The sequence below is a fragment of the Geotrypetes seraphini genome, chromosome 8, assembly GCF_902459505.1.
Source record: "Geotrypetes seraphini chromosome 8, aGeoSer1.1, whole genome shotgun sequence".
In the NCBI taxonomy this organism is placed as follows: Eukaryota; Metazoa; Chordata; class Amphibia; order Gymnophiona; family Dermophiidae; genus Geotrypetes; species Geotrypetes seraphini.
In genome coordinates, this window is record NC_047091.1 from 71,195,235 (window position 1) to 71,212,894 (window position 17,660).

The 17,660-nt window shown below is 46.0% G+C and overlaps 1 protein-coding gene across 1 annotated transcript in view; it reads left to right on the forward strand.

The window, feature by feature from the left end:
• Window positions 1–207: 207 nt before the first annotated feature.
• SCYL1 (SCY1 like pseudokinase 1) overlaps window positions 208–17,660 on the forward strand; it is a 111,958-nt gene continuing 94,505 nt past the window's right edge. The window contains exons 1-2 of the mRNA XM_033955691.1: window positions 208–444; window positions 3,615–3,755. Coding sequence (XP_033811582.1) covers window positions 325–444; window positions 3,615–3,755 — 261 coding nt within the window. The 5' untranslated portion in view covers window positions 208–324. The remainder of the gene's footprint in view (window positions 445–3,614; window positions 3,756–17,660) is intronic.

Sequence of the window (17,660 nt, forward strand, 5' to 3'; positions counted from 1 at the left end):
TGTTATAATAGTAGTGAGCCCCTCTTGTATTATATTAGTGCCCTCTAGGAGTACATGAGTAGTGATAGTACCACCGTGTTATTGTACTGAAATATTAGTGTCCTCCTCTCGAGGTGAAGGGATAGGTGTTGCTATAATATTACAGCCCTCCTGTTGAGGTGATGGTGCTTTTTGTACAGTATCATATTAGCACCCCTTCCTCCTGGGGGTGTTTCTGGCTCTGGCAGGGGGAGGAGCCGTCGCTCTCGATTCCGTTTCTGTCCCTTTTCTGAAGCGGTTCTGTCGTCTCGGCCGGGGGGTGGGGGGGCCGGTCTCGGCGCCAGGATGTGGTTCTTTTCCCGGGACCCGGTCCGGGATTTTCCCTACGATGCGGACCCCGCGGGGCAGCGGCCGGAGGAGGCTCCGGGTCCCGGGCCATGGCGGCTGAGAAGCGGCAAGAGCCGGGTGAGAAAGGGACTGAGGAGCCCGGGAGTGGGGCTAGAGGCAGAAGGCGGGGGGGGGGGGGGGGGGGGGGCTGAGGGCTGAGGCCGCCTTCGCGTTATTATGGCAGCGAGCCTCTCTGCGCCTGGTGGCCGGACCTGGCTGACGTGGCTGCGGCGGGGCTCGGGCTGTGCAGCGTTCGGGCCTTGGGCCCGGCTCAGACTCTCTATTGGTCTCTCTCGTTGGAGCCCAGTTTATTGGGGGGAGGGGGGGTGTCTCGTGCTTTCTTTTTATACCTCTTAATTGCCCTGGGGACAGGCTGAACTGCCTAAGACAGGGGTAGGGAACTCCGGTCCTCGAGAGCCGAATTCCAGTCGGGTTTTCAAGATTTCCCCAATGAATATGCATTGAAAACGGTGCATGCAAATAGATCTCATGCATAGTCATTGGGGAAATCCTGAAAACCCGACTGGAATAGGGCTCTGGAGGACCGGAGTTGCCTATCCCTGGCCTGAGGTCCGATGCCTCTGGACCACTCTTCCCGGCTTTGTTAAGACGGTGGCTTCAGTGTCTCAGGCTGCCCCGAAGGGTCCCTTCCAGCCTCATAAGGTTTAAGACTCTTATGTGGTCACAGGGGCTATCAAAGGAGTTGAGAGTCTGGATGTGCTGCTTTAGCTGGTTCGGGAACTCTCTGGCTGTATTTGGGAGTTCTAGCCTGTTTTGGAGAGTTTAGGAAGCCTGCCCTGTGTAGGAGAATCTTTCAGTATCTTGGGATTTCTTTGGATCATAGCTTAGTATTTCATGCTGTCTCTGGGATACCTGACTTGAGTGTTTTAGGCCAGTGGTCCCCAACCTTGTCCTGGAGGACCACCAGGCCAATCGGGGTTTTCAGGATAACTCTAATGAATATGCATGGAGCAGATTTGCATGCCTGTCACTTCCATTATATGCAAATCTCTCTCATTAGAGGTAGCCTGAAAACCCGATTGGCCTAGTGGTCCTCCAGGACAGGGTTGAGAACCACTGTTTTAGGCTATTTTTATTCTTCTTCAATTTTCTATACTGTTCTCCCAAGGGAGCTCAGAACCGTTTACATCAGGGATCTCAAAGTTCCTCCTTGAGGGCCGCAATCCAGTCAGGTTTTCAGGATTTCCCCAATGAATGTGCATTGAAAGCAGTGCATGCACATAGATCTCATGCATATTCATTGGGGAAATCCTGAAAACCCAACTGGATTGCGGCCTTCGAGGAGGGACTTTGAGACCCCTGGTTTACATGAATTTATTCAGGTACTCAAGCATTTTTTCCCTGTCTGTCCCTGCAGGCTCACAATCTACCTAATGTACCTGGGGCAATGGGGGGATTAAGTGACTTGCCCAGGGTCACAAGGAGCAGCGTGGGTTTGAACCCAAAACCCCAGGGTGCTGAGGCTGTAGCTTTAACCACTGTGCCACACACTCCCCTTTCTGGAGTACTGACCTGCAGCTAATAGTGGGTGAGGGGATGTGACACATGTTGCGATTTAATTTTCATGCTTCTGTTTTGATACTTTTCTGAGAGCAGGCTGAATAGGAGAGTCAAGCTTTTTCAGCGGTCATCTACTGTGTCATTTTGTTTCTGGGGTTCCAGCTATCCCTGCAGGTCCCAGCACATGTCTCCAAGGTCCTTGTTTGATAATGTCTAGAGAACAAGAGGATGTATTTTTCATGACAATAGTACAGGATGGTCCTGCTGTCTTATGGCAAATAAAGACCACAATGGCTCATCTAGTTTGCTCAGCAGTGATTTGTCTACATTGGGCAAATTCACATACAAATGCCCATTTGGAATCCAATTTAAAAAATGGGAGCACATCACCACTTTTCATCAAAAACTTCACTGGTTGCCAGTAGAGTCCAGAGTTTTATTCAAGTTCTCTTGTATCTGTTATAAAGCAGCCTTTGGGATGCTACCAGATTATCTTGCTTCTCAGTTTTCTCTAACTCTAATAAGAGTACACGTAGAATAAACTTATTTAATTATCTTGCTCTAAAATCTTGTCAATACAAGGAGTTTTTCGATAGAATTCTATCATTCCAGGCTGCTAAACTGAATACATGGCTTGGAAAACCGATATTAGAGGCTTCGTCTTACTTAGATTTTAGAAAGTCACTAAAGTCATGTTTGTTTGATATGCGCACATTTTAACAGGGGTCATTGCTCTAACTTTCCATGCTTGTACCTGATGTACTCCTATCGACTGTCTTATCATGTATTTTATTGACTGACTGTATATATTGTCTTGTGAACCGCTTCGAACTTTTGGTATAGAGGTATACAAAAAAAAATAAAAAATTAACCAGACCCTATCCCCCCTTGTCCCTCACTTAAACTATTAAGATGGTACCAGTGCCTGTCACTCCTTGCAGGTTATCCATCCTTGTGGTTTCTTGCAGGTCCACTGGGAAAAGAGATGGAATTTGATATACTGCTTTTCTGTGATCAAAGTGGTTTTACTTATTATATACAATAACTTATTTTGTACCTGGGGCTATATGGAGGGTTAAGTGACTTACCCAGAGGTTTCAGAGTTATAACTTGTATTCTGTGCTGCTTGTCCGCAGTGCTGTTTTATTTGGGGGGGAGGGGGAGGAGGGTTCAGTGTGTGCTTTAAAGACAAATAAAGTAGACTGAAGCTGATAATGAAGTGGGAGTCAATGAACAGCGAAGTGGGAGTCAATGAGCAGTGAAGTACAGCGGTATCGCCTAACATTGCTTTAGTCTATACCCCTTCACTCCCTTGGTGTCCTGCACCTTCTGTATTGACTAAGGGCTCCTTTTATCAAGCCGCACTTTCAGTTTAACTCACGTTAAACCGCTGGCCGCGCTAGCCTCTACCGCCTCCTCTTGAGCAGGTGGTAGTTTTTAGGCTAGCGCATGATGAAATGTCGCGCGTGTTAACCCCGCTAGCGCGGCTTCATAAAAGGAGCCCTAAATCATGATTCTCAGACCTATCACCACTAGCCAGTCAGGTTATTTACGATGAATATGTATAAGAGATTATTGTTTCCATTGTATGCAAAATTTTGGGGTGTACATTCATTGTGGATAACTTGAAAACCCAAATGGTCTCCAAGGACATGTTTGAGAACCACTGGACTTTGTGCCATCTTTTAATTCAGAATATGACACCCTCCTATCCTTTTTCCCTACAGACTGCAGGTGATCCAGTTTCTATTTTTACATATGAGGTGAAGCCCCATTCAGAGGAGCAGACACAGCTGGCCAGAGCGGCTTTCAAGCGCCTAAAAACCTTGAGGCACCCAAATGTCCTGTCTTTTGTTGATGGCTTAGAGGTACATAATGTGTGGATGAGCTTGATTTAGGGAGACGTTCAGAGAAGCTACTCCCATTGTGTCCTATCCAGTATGTTTATGAAATACCTGACACTGCTCTGAACTGTTCATTGGTATTTAATAAGTAAGTTTTTGGCACTGGATCCTTTTTGGCCTTGTTTATAGGTATCCTTTCTTCTTCTGTTCTAATTTATTTTAAAGTAACCTAATATTTAAATAAATAAATATTCAAATAAATATTTGAAGCTTTTAGTATGTCTAGTTTTTTGTTTTTTTTTAATCTCCTGCCATTTCTGTTCTTTAGCCCTGTCATTAAATAGAAACATAGAAACATGATGGCAGATAAAGGCCAAATGACCAATCCAGTCTGTCCAGCCACAGCATCTACTATCTACTCTCCCTAAGAGATCCCACATGCCTGTCTCATTATTGAATTCAGAGTCTTTGTCTCCACTACCTTCATTGGGAAACTATTCCACGTATCTACCACCTTTTCTGTAAAAAAGTATTTCCTTAGATTACTCCTGAGCCCTCTTATTTTGGAGCTTCCTTTCAAATGAGAGATTCACTTCATGTGCATTTATGCCACATAGGTATTTAAATGTCTCTATCATGTCTCCCCTCTCCCGCATTTCCTCCAAAGTATTCATATTGAGATCTTTAAGTCTGCCTCCATATGCCTTATGACGAAGACCACTGACCATTTTAGTAGCCTTCCTCTGGACCAGTGGTTCCCAAACCTGTCCTGGGGGACCCCCAGCCAGTCAGGTTTTCAAGATATCCCTAATGAATATGCATGAGAGAGATTTGCATACCTGTCACTTCCATTATATGCAAATCTCTCTCATGCATAGTCATTAGGGATATCTTGAAAACCTGACTGGCTGGGGGTCCCCCAGGACAGGTTTGGGAACCACTGCTCTGGACCAACTCCGTCTTGTTTATATCTTTTTGAATATTCAGCTGGAGGTGCCGATAGAGTTATTTACGGATAGTGAAAGCCAGGCCCTGTCTAGACTTTGGCTTTGAATATCTGGTTATTTTTGAGTCGCCTAACACATAGCTGTTTAAGTCGATTTTCAGCACATAAGTAAGTGGCCTTGGGTTAGCTGATGGGTTAGTACAGGGGTAGGGAACTCCGGTCCTCAAGAGCCGTATTCCAGTCGGGTTTTCAGGATTTCCCCAATGAATATGCATGAGATCTGTTTGCATGCACTGCTTTCAATGCATATTCATTGGGGAAATCCTGAAAACCCGACTGGAATACGGCTCTTGAGGACTGGAGTTCCCTACCCCTGGGTTAGTAGGACAGAATTTTTTGTGATCCCATTTATGCATTCAGCTTGGTCACTTAAGGGCTGAATAAATCAGCACTTAAGCAGTCAGGTGCTGACTCCTCCCCTAGAGCACCCCCAACATAGACGACTTTGAGTTATGCGCTGCGAATTTCAGCGGTACCTAGCTGGTTAAGTGCCACTGAAAATTTGCAGTTAGCCCTGATCAAGCTATTTAACCGGTCAGTGGCTGGCTAAATTGCTTTGAATATCAGCTGGACAGTTTTTAGATGTGTTGATCAGTGATTCCTATCTGCTGAATGTGGCTCCTACTTCATACAGAATCAGGGCTGGAATCTGGTGCCATGAATTTTTATTTATAATGGCTTAGGGATTTTTCTTTTCTTACATTCCCTTCTACCCCAGTGTACCTAATGATGGCCCTTACCTGGAGGCCATGCATCAAGACTTTCTCCAGAACCCTGTAACCATGAGTCCTGAATATCTGGCCATTACTTGTCATCCATGAATGATAATTGCAACTTCCTCCCTAGCATCCAATTAGGGACCTTCCACATGGCAGTGTAACCGAGTCACCCTTGTTTTCATTCTTTACATGGGACTCTGAAAAGTTCTCGGCTTCATATACAGTTGCTGCAGTAGTGCAGGTGGTGTTGTCTTAAAAGATTTTAAATGCTGGATAATGATTGTGTCTGGATTGAGTTTTGGATAGAGCAGTGAGTGCCACTGCTATCCAGACAGTAATGATATTGAAACTATCTTACAACTTTTTAATGAACTCACTTTATCCGGATACTTATCCAGAGTGGGCTGGATATTTCTTCTCTATTGATAAATTTCAGCTCCACCCATGGACCACCCCAGCACTATCTGGATAGTGCCAAGGTGGTCTGTAAAGATATTCAGAGGCACCATTGAAAATTCACAAAAAGCTGAAATTAAGCCATTTTTCGAATACTGGCTATCATCCAGATAAATTGTTTTGAATATATGTTAAATATACAGTATATTATGCTGAAGTCCTGCTGTATATGTATCAGTGTGATTTCTGCATTGGGCTGTGATGATCTGCTCTTCAGCTATCTGTGCTGTATTCCTTTTTACATATATTTATGGAATGCCTGCATGGGGCGCTGATGATCTGCTCTTCAGCTTTCTGTGCAGTATTTGTGTTTTAATATCACAGAATAAAGAGTGAGAATGAAATACTGTAGTAGCTAGACGTTATTGTCCCACCCGACTGGTACAAAAGTGGCCATTTTGTATTTAAGTGATAGTGCTGGTTTACATTTTGCCCTGCCATTTCAAGCCCAGGAAATCTCAGCATTAGACCTTTCATTTTTATTTTCCTTTGGAGCAGGAAACAAGTTAATGAACTTCAGTGCACAGATGCGAAATGCTGTTCTCCTACTGGGCTTATGTCTCAATGGAGTCATTAATGTTTATTTCTCTGAGATAACTGGTACACAAGATGAGCGTCTGCTTCTTTTGTAAAATCCTAAAGAACTACAGATCAGAAATGCTGCTGTTGTGCACAGCACAGGCAATCGGAGCAGAAGCTATATTTATCTGAATAAGGTACATGGTATCCTTTAATAGCTCATCTAATAAATTAGAAAGAAGCTATTCAATCAATTTCATTAAAGACAATTCTAATGTATTTTCCAATGACTAGGTAAGACATTCTAGACAGGTGGGTTATTTCCCCATAGCAGTGTACCACAGCAGAAGGAATCTACGCCAGATTTTTCACTCTGCCTCTGCTGTACTTCACTGGGTTCTCTAGCTCCACCTACAGTTCTTTCCTTTTGCAAGCATGCCTGGAGGAGTGTTTGTTCTGCTCTCCCCATTATATTATTTTTATTCAGTGTAATTTTGTCCATTTATTGGGAATTTTGGTGCTTGGAGTGATTTTAAAGCTCTGCCAGCTTGAGAATACGCAGACTTTAATCTGTAGCTGACAGAGCGATCCCACTAGGTACCTACCTGTTAGCCAGCCTGCATAGTTTCCTCTGGAGCTCAGGGCCATCCCTGATGTGATCTCACCTACTGTTACGCAGGGGTCAAGCACAGGCTGTTGGGTGCCCTTAGGAGACTTGGCGGTGTCTCTCAGGGTGCTGGCTGCGCCTTTGCGCCTCTGCCCATCCTAGAGCGCATCTGTTGGTCTTCAGGGGTGGAGGTATAGTCAGGCATAGGAGTCTGACTGGCAGCTCAAAGATCAGCTTTGCAGAAGCATTCCCAGCATTATGGCAGTGAATTTTCTCATCCAGCTACTGTGAGAAAGCTGAGGCAGGCTGCAGCACAGATCTTCTGTCAGGTCACAGTGAGTTCGCAGGCCAATAGCTTGTGAGAGGAATTGGAGGAGGTTGTAAAAGTGGGGTTTTGAGTAAATAACCAGCCAGAATTTATTAATAACTTACTTATCCCATATAATCAAACTAGGACTTTAAGATCTACAGCTCACAACCTTCTTACCATCCCCTCATTGAAACATATAAGTACAATGAGGACTACAATTTTCTCTGTTAGCACCCCCTCTCTTTGGAACAGTATCCCAAATTACTTACGTGAAGAATCAAGTCTTGCCAATTTTAAGGTGAAGTTAAAAACATTTCTCTTTCTTGATGCTTTTGTAACTTAAACTGTCCTTTTAAGGGCGACTTAGATTCAAGAAAGGTTTTTACCTTCAGTTCCCCCTCCCTTTGTTGTTCTTCCCCTTGCTTGTTCTCTTTCTCTCTATCAATTATCGTTCTAACCCTTCTTCCCTTTTGTTCCCGTTTGTCAACGTCTTTAAAATTGTCATTATCCCTGGTTTGTTTCTGTTTAAAATGTATTTTATTTGGCACATTGTTTTGGTGTTTTTGTACACCGCCTAGAAGGCTTGATTGGGCGGTATAAGAAATATTCAATAAACTTGAAACTTCCCTTATGTTCCCCTTCCTGAAAAATTCTAAAATTGCTATTTTAGGAGTTTGGGAAGTGTGAAAAATATTGTGATTTTGTTGTGAATTTCTTGACAGCAGCCATCTTGGATTTTTAGCGATCTTTTTTCTAAAGCTCCCTGCTTCTTCAAAACTGCAAATTTTGCCTAGAAACTTGCTGGGATGGAGTCCTTGGGCTTTCCTCATGTGGAGTCTTGCCAGGATTGTACAAATTTAGCGCTTTGTGGCACAGCCAGGGGTGGCGGCAGCGTTCAGCTTAGCCTCTCCCCTGCTCAGCTAGCCCAGTGGGCTGGCCTTCGTTTTTTGGGGGGGTTCGGCACAGCTGGTAATTCTGTTCGCCAGGCTGCAGACCCTCCGCAGCCTAAGAAACACAAATTTAAGTAATTTGAGGGTGACTCTAAGCCCCAGGAGCCGGACACTTTTTCTAAATTTATGAAATTTTTGTGGTCTGAGTTTCAGAACAAATGTTCTCCTCTTGAGCAGTCCCAATCCGTCTTTGCGGCATCTCTTGTGGTGTTGTGCCTTTGGGCACATCCTTGCCTCGGCCTGAACCTAATCTGGAGGACCTTGATGCAGATGTTTTGCTTACAGATCCCTTGTTTGCAGGTACAGCGCTTCCCAGAGCAGAAGATCAAGGGCTGTGTGCTAGATCTGCGGATCCCTCTGGGGTCTTGGATCCTGGGGATTATCCTACTGTCCTGCGCTTATTTAAGCTTGCGGCTCTACCGGGCCTTAGGAATTGAACTCCTGGCTTTGTGGTGTGCGCTCGCAGTCTGCTACCTTTTCCTGGCACCATGATATGAGTGTTCTGGTCTCGGAGCAGTTTGAATCTCCGGAGGATGCTCTGAAAATTGCTAGAGCTATGTTATGCTTGTATCCCTTGGCACAGGAATGTCAGCAGCTTTTGGGTTAGCCCAGGGTGGATTCTTTGGTGATGCAGGTGACTAAGCGCACTTCTCTTCCCAGTGAAGGTGGTGTAGTGTTAAGGATATGCAGGTCCGCCGTGTGGATGTAGTACTCTGGAAACTCTTTGATGCAAGCTGCTTTAGGTGTCAAAACTGCTTCAGCGATGTCTTTTGTCACACACACCTGTCTCTCGACTGCGCACACTGGAGAGTGAAGCCGTTGGTCACTCTCCTCAATTTCTTTTGGCTGGGACAGATTACATGTCTGACGCATAAGAACATAAGAACATAAGAAGTTGCCTCCACTGGGTCAGACCAGAGGTCCATCTCGCCCAGCGATCCGCACCCGCGGCGGCCCATCAGGTCCACGACCTGTGAAGTGGTTTCTGAACACCTCTACAACCTACCTCAAGTTCTATCTGTACCCCTCTATCCCCTTATCCTCCAGGAACCTATCCAAACCCTCCTTGAACCCTTGTACAGAGTTCTGGCCTATCACATCCTCTGGAAGTGCGTTCCATGTGTCCACCACCCTCTGGGTAAAAAAGAACTTCCTAGCATTTGTTCTAAACCTGTCCCCTTTCAATTTCTTCGAGTGACCCCTAGTGTTTGTGGCTCCCCACAGTTTGAAGAATCTGTCCTTATTTACTTTCTCTATGCCCTTTAGGATTTTGAAGGTTTCTATCATGTCCCCTCTAAGTCTCCTCTTCTCCAGGGAGAACAGACCCAGCATTTTTAACCTGTCAGCGTATGAAAAATTTTCCATACCTTTTATCAGTTTAGTCGCCCTCCTCTGCACTCCCTCGAGTACCGCCATGTCCTTCTTGTGGTATGGCGCCCAGTACTGCACACAGTACTCCAGGTGCGGGCGCACCATTGCGCGATATAGCGGCATGATGACTTCTTTTGTCCTGGTTGTGATACCCTTTTTGATGATGCCCAGCATTCTGTTTGCTTTCTTTGAGGCTGTCGCACACTGCGCCGATGGTTTCAGTGATGTGTCTACCATCACCCCCAGGTCCCTTTCAAGGTTACTCACCCCTAGTAGTGTTCCCCCCATTTTGTAGCTGAACATCGGGTTCTTTTTCCCTATATGCATGACCTTGCATTTCTGTACGTTAAAACTCATTTGCCACTTGTTTGCCCAGTCTTCCAGTCTCGTTAGGTCCCTTTGCAGGTCTTCACAGTCTTCCGTGTTTCTAACCCTGCTGCAGAGTTTGGTGTCATCAGCAAATTTGATAACCTCACATTTTGTCCCCGTCTCCAGATCGTTTATAAATATATTGAACAGTAGAGGTCCCAGCACCGACCCCTGCGGAACTCCGCTCGTGACCCATTGCCAGTCTGAGTATTGGCCTTTTATTCCAACCCTCTGTTTCCTGCCTGCCAACCAGTGTTTGATCCATCGGTAGATATCCCCTTGCACCCCGTGATTCCACAGCTTTTTATGTAGCCGTTCGTGAGGTACCTTGTCGAAGGCTTTTTGGAAGTCAAGGTAAATTATGTCTATGGATTCCCCCTTATCCATCTGGCTGTTTATTCCCTCAAAGAAGTGCAGCAAGTTCGTGAGGCACGACCTTCCCTTGCAGAAGCCATGCTGGCTCGCCTTCAGTTGTCCATTGTTTTCTATGTGTTCGCAGATTGCATCCTTTACCATTGCTTCCATCATCTTTCCTGGAACCGAGGTCAAGCTCACAGGCCTGTAGTTTCCCGGGTCACCCCTTGATCCCTTCTTGAAGATGGGCGTGACATTTGCTATTTTCCAGTCTTCTGGGATCTCCCCAGTTTTTAGGGAGAGGTTACATATTTGTTGAAGTGTCTCTGCTATTTCGTTTCTCAGTTCTTTTAGTACCCTTGGGTGGATGCCGTCCGGGCCTGGTGATTTGTCGCTCTTTAGTCTGTCTATCTGTCTGAGGACATCCTCTTTACTTACCTCTAGTTGAATCAGTCTTTCGTCGTGTTCTCCGTTTATAAACACCTCGGGTTCTGGGATATTGGATGTGTCCTCTCTGGTGAAGACTGACGAGAAGAAATTGTTTAACCTGTCAGCTATCTCTTTTTCTTCCTTTATCGCTCCTTTCCTGTCTCCATCATCCAGTGGTCCCACTTCCTCTCTGGCTGATTGTTTCCCTTTCACATACCTGAAGTTTCTTGCTTCTCCTGCCAGTCTTTCCTCATATTCTCTCTTTGCTTTCTTGACCTCTTGATGGCATTTTTTCTGGTGTCTTTTGTGTTCTTCCTGGTTTTCCTTTGTTGGTTCCTTTTTCCATTTCTTGAAGGATGATTTCTTGTCGCTTATCGCCTTTTTAACTGCAGTTGTTATCCATGCTGGGTTTCTAGTTCGATTTTTTTTGCACCCTTTCCTAAACCTTGGGACGTACAGGTCTTGTGCCTCGAGCACTGTGCTTTTAAGCAGTGTCCAGGCTTCCTTTATGGTCTTCACCTTCCCTGAGCTTTTTCCCTACCATTTTCCTCATGTCCTTGTAGTTTCCTTTTCTGAAGTTAAGTGCTGTCGTTGTGGTTCTTTTCACCTTTGGTGTTCCCATGTTTAATTTGTACTGGATCATGTTGTGATCGCTGTTCCCTAATGGTGCTAGTACCACCACTTCCTTTGCGGGTCCCTCTAGCCCGTTGAGGATTAGGTCTAGAGTGGCCTCCCCTCGCGTTGGTTCCGTGACTAGCTGCTCCATGAAACAGTCCCTTATCACCTCTAGGAATTTAGTTTCTCTCGTGCAATTTGAGTGTCCAATGTCCCAGTCTATTCCCGGATAGTTGAAGTCTCCCATAACCACCACCCTTCCACTTTTGCACTCCTGCCTCAGTTCGGCCTCCAGGTCCAGGTCGTTAGCTTCTGGCTGTCCTGGTGGGCGATAGTACAGTCCCAATTTGATGTCAGCTCCTTCCCCTCCTGTCAGTTTACCCCATAGTGACTCCAAACTGTCTGCCCTTGTTGTTTCTGTTCTGGATGAATGATTTTATTTTATGCGAGTTTTGGCAAAGGTGTCAGCATACTCCATCTCTGCCCACAGAATGCTTTGGATCAGACAGTGGACTGGTGATTCCACTTCCAAGGTTACTTTGAATAGACTGTCTTTTAAGGGGCAGTTATTGTTTGGCAAAGGTCTGGACGACCTTATGGATTCTGTGATGGACCGTCACCCTAAGAATCTGCCTGATAGCAGACCCTGACCCTCCAGGGGTTCTGGTTCTTCTAATTTTTGTGGCTCAGGGCGATCCCGACCATATGCAAGTGCCACGTTGCAGAGATTTTCACAGGGCTCACGACAACGGTATACTGGCTACCGGTGATCCCAGCCTTCCACCTCACATTCTGCGCCCTCTGCTAAAAAGGCACAGTGACGCCAGGCTGAGATAGGGGCCGGCTCTCAGCATTTCTTCCTTTCTGGAGGTGCATTATGTCCGACCGGTGTGTCTTGGATATTATTTGGTTGGGCTACAAGCTGGAATTTGCTTGGCACTCTCCTACAGGTCACCTGGACAAAGCGCTCAAGGTTCAAACCACCGTTCAGCGCTTGCTGAATATTCAAGTTATAGAGCCAATGTTGCCCGACCACTCGGGCTCAAGCAGATACTCTATATAAGAACATAAGAATTGCAACTGCTGAGTCAGACCAGTGATCCATCATGCCCAGCAGTCCGCTCACGCGGCAGCCCTCTGGTCTAAGACCAGCATCCTAACTGAGACTAGCCCTACCAGCGCACGTTCTTGTTCAACAGAAACTTGTCTAACTTTGTCTTGAATCCTTGGAGGGTGTTTTCCCCTATAACAGCCTCTGGAAGAGCGTTCCAGTTTTCCACTACTCTCTGGGTGAAGAAGAACTTCCTTACGTTTGTACGGAATCTATCCCCTTTCAACTTTAGAGAGTGCCCTCTTGTTCTCCCTACCTTGGAGAGGGTGAACAACCTGTCCTTATCTACTAAGTCTATCCCCTTCAGTACCTTGAATGTTTCGATCATGTCCCCTCTCAATCTCCTCTGTTCGAGAAAGAAGAGGCCCAGTTTCTCTAATCTTTCGCTGTACGGCAACTCCTCCAGCCCCTTAACCATCTTAGTCGCTCTTCTCTGGACCCTTTCGAGTAGTACCGTGTCCTTCTTCATGTACGGCGACCAGTGCTGGACGCAGTGCTCCAGGTGAGGGCGTACCATGGCCCGGTACAGCGGCATGATAACCTTCTCTGATTTGTTCGTGATCCCCTTCTTTATCATTCCTAGCATTCTGTTTGCCCTTTTTGCTGCCGCCACACATTGTGTGGACGGCTTCATCGACTTGTCGATCAGAACTCCCAAGTCCCTTTCCTGGGAGGTCTCTCCAAGTACCGCCCCAGACATCCTGTATTCGTGCATGAGATTTTTGTTAACGACATGCATCACTTTACACTTATCCACGTTGAACCTCATCTGCCATGTCGATGCCCATTCCTCGAGCTTGATTATGTCACGTTGCAGATCTTTGCAATCTCCCTGCGTCTTTACTACTCTGAATAACTTCGTATCATCCGCAAATTTAATCACCTTGCTCGTCGTACCTATGTCCAGATCATTTATAAAGATGTTAAAGAGCACGGCTCCAAGCACCGAGCCCTGCGGCACCCCACTGGTGACGCTCTTCCAGTCCGAGTATTGTCCATTTACCCCCACTCTCTGTTTCCTGTTTATTGTACCAAAGAAAGGCTCTGAAGACAGGAGGCCTATTCTGGATCTTCAGCACATGAATGTGACTCTCAAGGTTCCATGCTTTCGAATGGAGACCGTGTGTTCGGTCATTGTAGTAGTATTGGCCCCATGAGAGTTTCTTGCCTCTCTGGATCTCACGGAAGCATACTTGCACATTCCCATTTTTTTGGCCCACCGCAAATTTTTATGGTTTCATGTTTTGGAACAGCATTACCAATTCTTGGCTCTGCCTCTTGGGCTGGCGACAGCACCCTGGACTTTCACCAAGGTGATGGTTGTCATGGCAGCTTATCTGCGAAAGATGGGATTTCAGGTTCACCCTTATTTGGACAACTGGCTGATCAGAGCTCCCTCATTGGCCAAGGGACAGCGCATGGTTGAGTGGGTGCTCCAGGTGTTGGAGGACCTGGGCCAGATTGTCAACTTAAGGAAGAGCCATCTGACACCCACACAGTTGCTGGAATACCTGGGACTTCTCTTTGACATGGCTGAGGGCCATGTCTATCTACCAGAATCCCACAGGCAGAAACTGTGTGCCCAGATTTCTTCCCTTCTAGATTCCGGTTGGCCCAGGCGCCTCAGGCCCCACCTGTGGGCGGGGTTTGAGCCGCCTGGGCCAATCAGGCCCTAAGGCCAGCCATTCGAGAGATGCCTGGCGGACGGACGGGCTTGGCACCTATCCGTCTAGCCAATGAATTTTGCAGGTACAGGGAGGGGGATTGGGGGTGGGGGAGTCGAAGGATCGGCGGGCGGGGGGGCCTATTGTGGGTTCGGGGGGGGGAAATCATTGGAGGGGCCTGGGATCCCTCCTGCCCATATCTTAGTGGGGGTGGGGGGTAGGGAGGTCGCCTGGCCAGGAGGGCTTGAGCTCCCTCCTGGCCTGATGTTGGCGGAGGGGGGTCATGGTTCGACGGATCAAGAGGGCTTGGGCTCCCTCTTGCCCTGATGTTGGCGGGGGGGGGGGGGGGGGTCGCGGTTCGATGGGGCAGGAGGGCTTGGGCTCCCTCCTGCCCGGATCATTGTAGGGGTAGTGATGTATCGCGGCAGGAAAGATTGGCTATCTCCCCTGCTGCGATGCGATCACCCCTCTATCGGAACTGCCACAAACTGCGGCAGGAGAGATTGGGCATCTCTCCTGCTGCGGGTCACGGCAGTTCGGGTACAGGGGTGATCACATCGCGGCAGGGGAGATGAGCCATCTCTCCTGCTGCGATGGTTGCGGTGGGGGGTGGGTAGGATGCCGGCCCGCTGAGCTGATAGCGCCAGCCGCCATCAGCTCAGCGGGCCCTTTTTCAGCACTTATACCTGTTTTGACTTGGTCTAAGTCAAAACGTATAAGTGCCGACTAGGCAACATGTCAAAATCTTTGGTTATACCTGCTGTACGCCTAGGTCAGGGGTAGGGAACTCTGGTCCTCGAGAGCCATATTCCAGTCGGGTTTTCAGGATTTCCCCAATGAATATGCATGAGATCTAGTTGAATGCATATTCATTGAGGAAATCCTGAAAACCCGACTGGAATACGGCTCTCGAGGACCGGAGTTCCCTACCCCTGGCCTAAGTCTAGGTCGGCCCACCTCCCGCCCTTTCCCCTCCTCTAAAAACACCTCTTTTCGCTCTATGCATTTAGAGGCAGGGGAAAGGCCTAAGCTGGTTTTAGATACGTCTAAAACCAGCTTTGATTATGAGTACTTGGACGATCAGGCTTTTTGATTGTCCAAGTACCCATTTAGGCCACTTTTTAAATATATATTTTTTTAAATTATGAACCCCATAGTTTATTAAAATTTGATTAAACGCTTTACATAAAATTTGAAGTGTTCGTTGTACAATAAAAGTTGTTTAAAATATAATTGGGGAACAAGCTACAAATAATAAACATAGTCGTATGAGACAAACCAATTTGAGGGGGAGGATGTTTGGAAAACAAAAGAGAAAAAAGGGAAGAACTACAATATGTAAGAAAAGAAAACTTAAATGGGAAGAAACAGTAGGGTATGATAGGGTAGGGATTGGTAGAGAGAGAAGAAAAAAAAAAGTGAAAAAAAATCCTAGATAAAAATTGTTTTAAAAGGATAAATCAGTTGTAGGCATCTTTAAAAAAAAATCATTTTAAACTACTCTTGAATTTATCCATATTATGTTCTGTGCTGATGTTTAGAGGGAGAGAGTTCCAAATTGAAGGAGCAGTGACCGAAAAAATAGAACCCTAACGGATGCCAATGATTTTTAGTGATGGGAAATTAAAGGCTCCTTTTACGAAAGTGCACTAGGGTTTTTAGTGCACAGTAGCCGAAAATCTACCGCCTCCTAAAAAGGAGGCGGTAGTGGCTAGCGCGCTCGGGAATTTAACGCATGCTATTGCGCGCGTTAGGGCCCAACTGCACTTTGTAAAAGGAGCCCAAAGAGTGTTTTGTGAGGCAGATCTAAGGGTTCTGGGGGGATCATATGGAATTAGAAGTCTGTAGAGTTTTGATAGTTAAAAGAGCAATTTTATAAGTGATCCGATGAGGGATGGGTAACCAGTGTGCATTCTTCAGCAAAGGGGTGACATGATCAAATTTTTTTGAGCTAGTAATGATTTTTGTTGCTGTTTTGGATAAGTTGAAGCCTTTTTATATCTTTTTGACATATCCCTTTATATAATGAATTACAGTAGTCAATTTTTGATGTGATGAGCTAGTGAATTAGGATATTAAGGGAATGTGGCACAGTGGTTGGATCTACAGCCTCAGCACCCTGGGGTTGTGGGTTCAAACCCCGCGCTGCTCCTTGTGACCCTGGGCAAGTCACTCAGTCCTCCATAGCCCCAGGTACATTAGATAGATTGTGAGCCCACCGGGATAGATAGGGAAAATCCTTGAGTACCTGATTGTAAAAACCGCTTAGATAACCTTGATAGGCGGTATACAAAATCCTAATAAACTTGAAACTTGAAACTTGAATTAAAGTCAAGGAGAGGGACATGATTGACTGTTGAAGAAACTGGATATGGGCACAATTCTTCTGCATTATTTGGAGGTCACAAATGAGTTTTGTGTCTCTGACCATTTGTTTTTGCTGACTCATTCAGTTAAGCAGGGCGTTCCCACTTCCAAGGCCATGATTTCCAGATGGATCTGTAGGGCCATTTTGTCAGCCTACATTATTTCTGAAAAACAGTCCTCCGTTTCTGTCAAGGTGCCATCTATCAGGACTGTGGCTTCTTCGTGGACTGAATCTAGATCTGTCTCACCTGAGAAGATTTTCAGGGTGGCAACATGGTCTTCTCTTCACACGTTTGCCAAATTCTACAGAGTGGATATGGTGGTCTTAAGGGTCCCACCCTAGCTTTTTGGGGACTGATTTTGTACGTCCCATCTGTCTAGAATGTCTCACCTATTGCACTGGAAAAAGTGATTATGTACTTACCCTGGTAAGCTCTTTTCCAGTAGATAGGTGAGACATTCAAAACCCCCACTCAGTCCTTACTGCGCTTACCTACTGTTTCAGTCTGTTTATGCTTCTCCAAGCTGATCCTTGGATGCTCGTCAGCCCTTGGGTACTGGGAAGAATTTGTATATATGTTTCAATTTTATATGGGGATAGTTTCTGAGCTCCTTTGAAGCCTGTGCTGGTGGTTAATTTTACTGTTGAGTTGATTCTTGAGCAGAACAATTTTTTTAAGTCTGTTGCTACAGGTGCATCTACTTCACGTTTATTGGGTGGATCTCAGTGCTTGGGTACTAACTAGGTGGAGCTAGAGAACCCAGCGAAATAACAGAGGCTGAGTAAAAAATCCAGAGTGGATTCCTTCTGCAGCAGCATGCGGCTATAGGGAAATAACCCATCTTTCTAGAATGTCTCACCTATCTACTGGAAAAGAGCTTACCAGGGTAAGTACATCATCTCTTTATATTAAACCACCATTCAAAAAATTCCACATTTCATTCTACATTCCAATTTTTAACATTTCATAATGGTGACGGGACTAAAGCGCGCCAGACAATTGCGCGCAGACAAATGAGCAGAGACAAATGCATTCAGGATGTCAGTGCACCGGATTAAAAGTTAAATTTAAAGTGCTCCG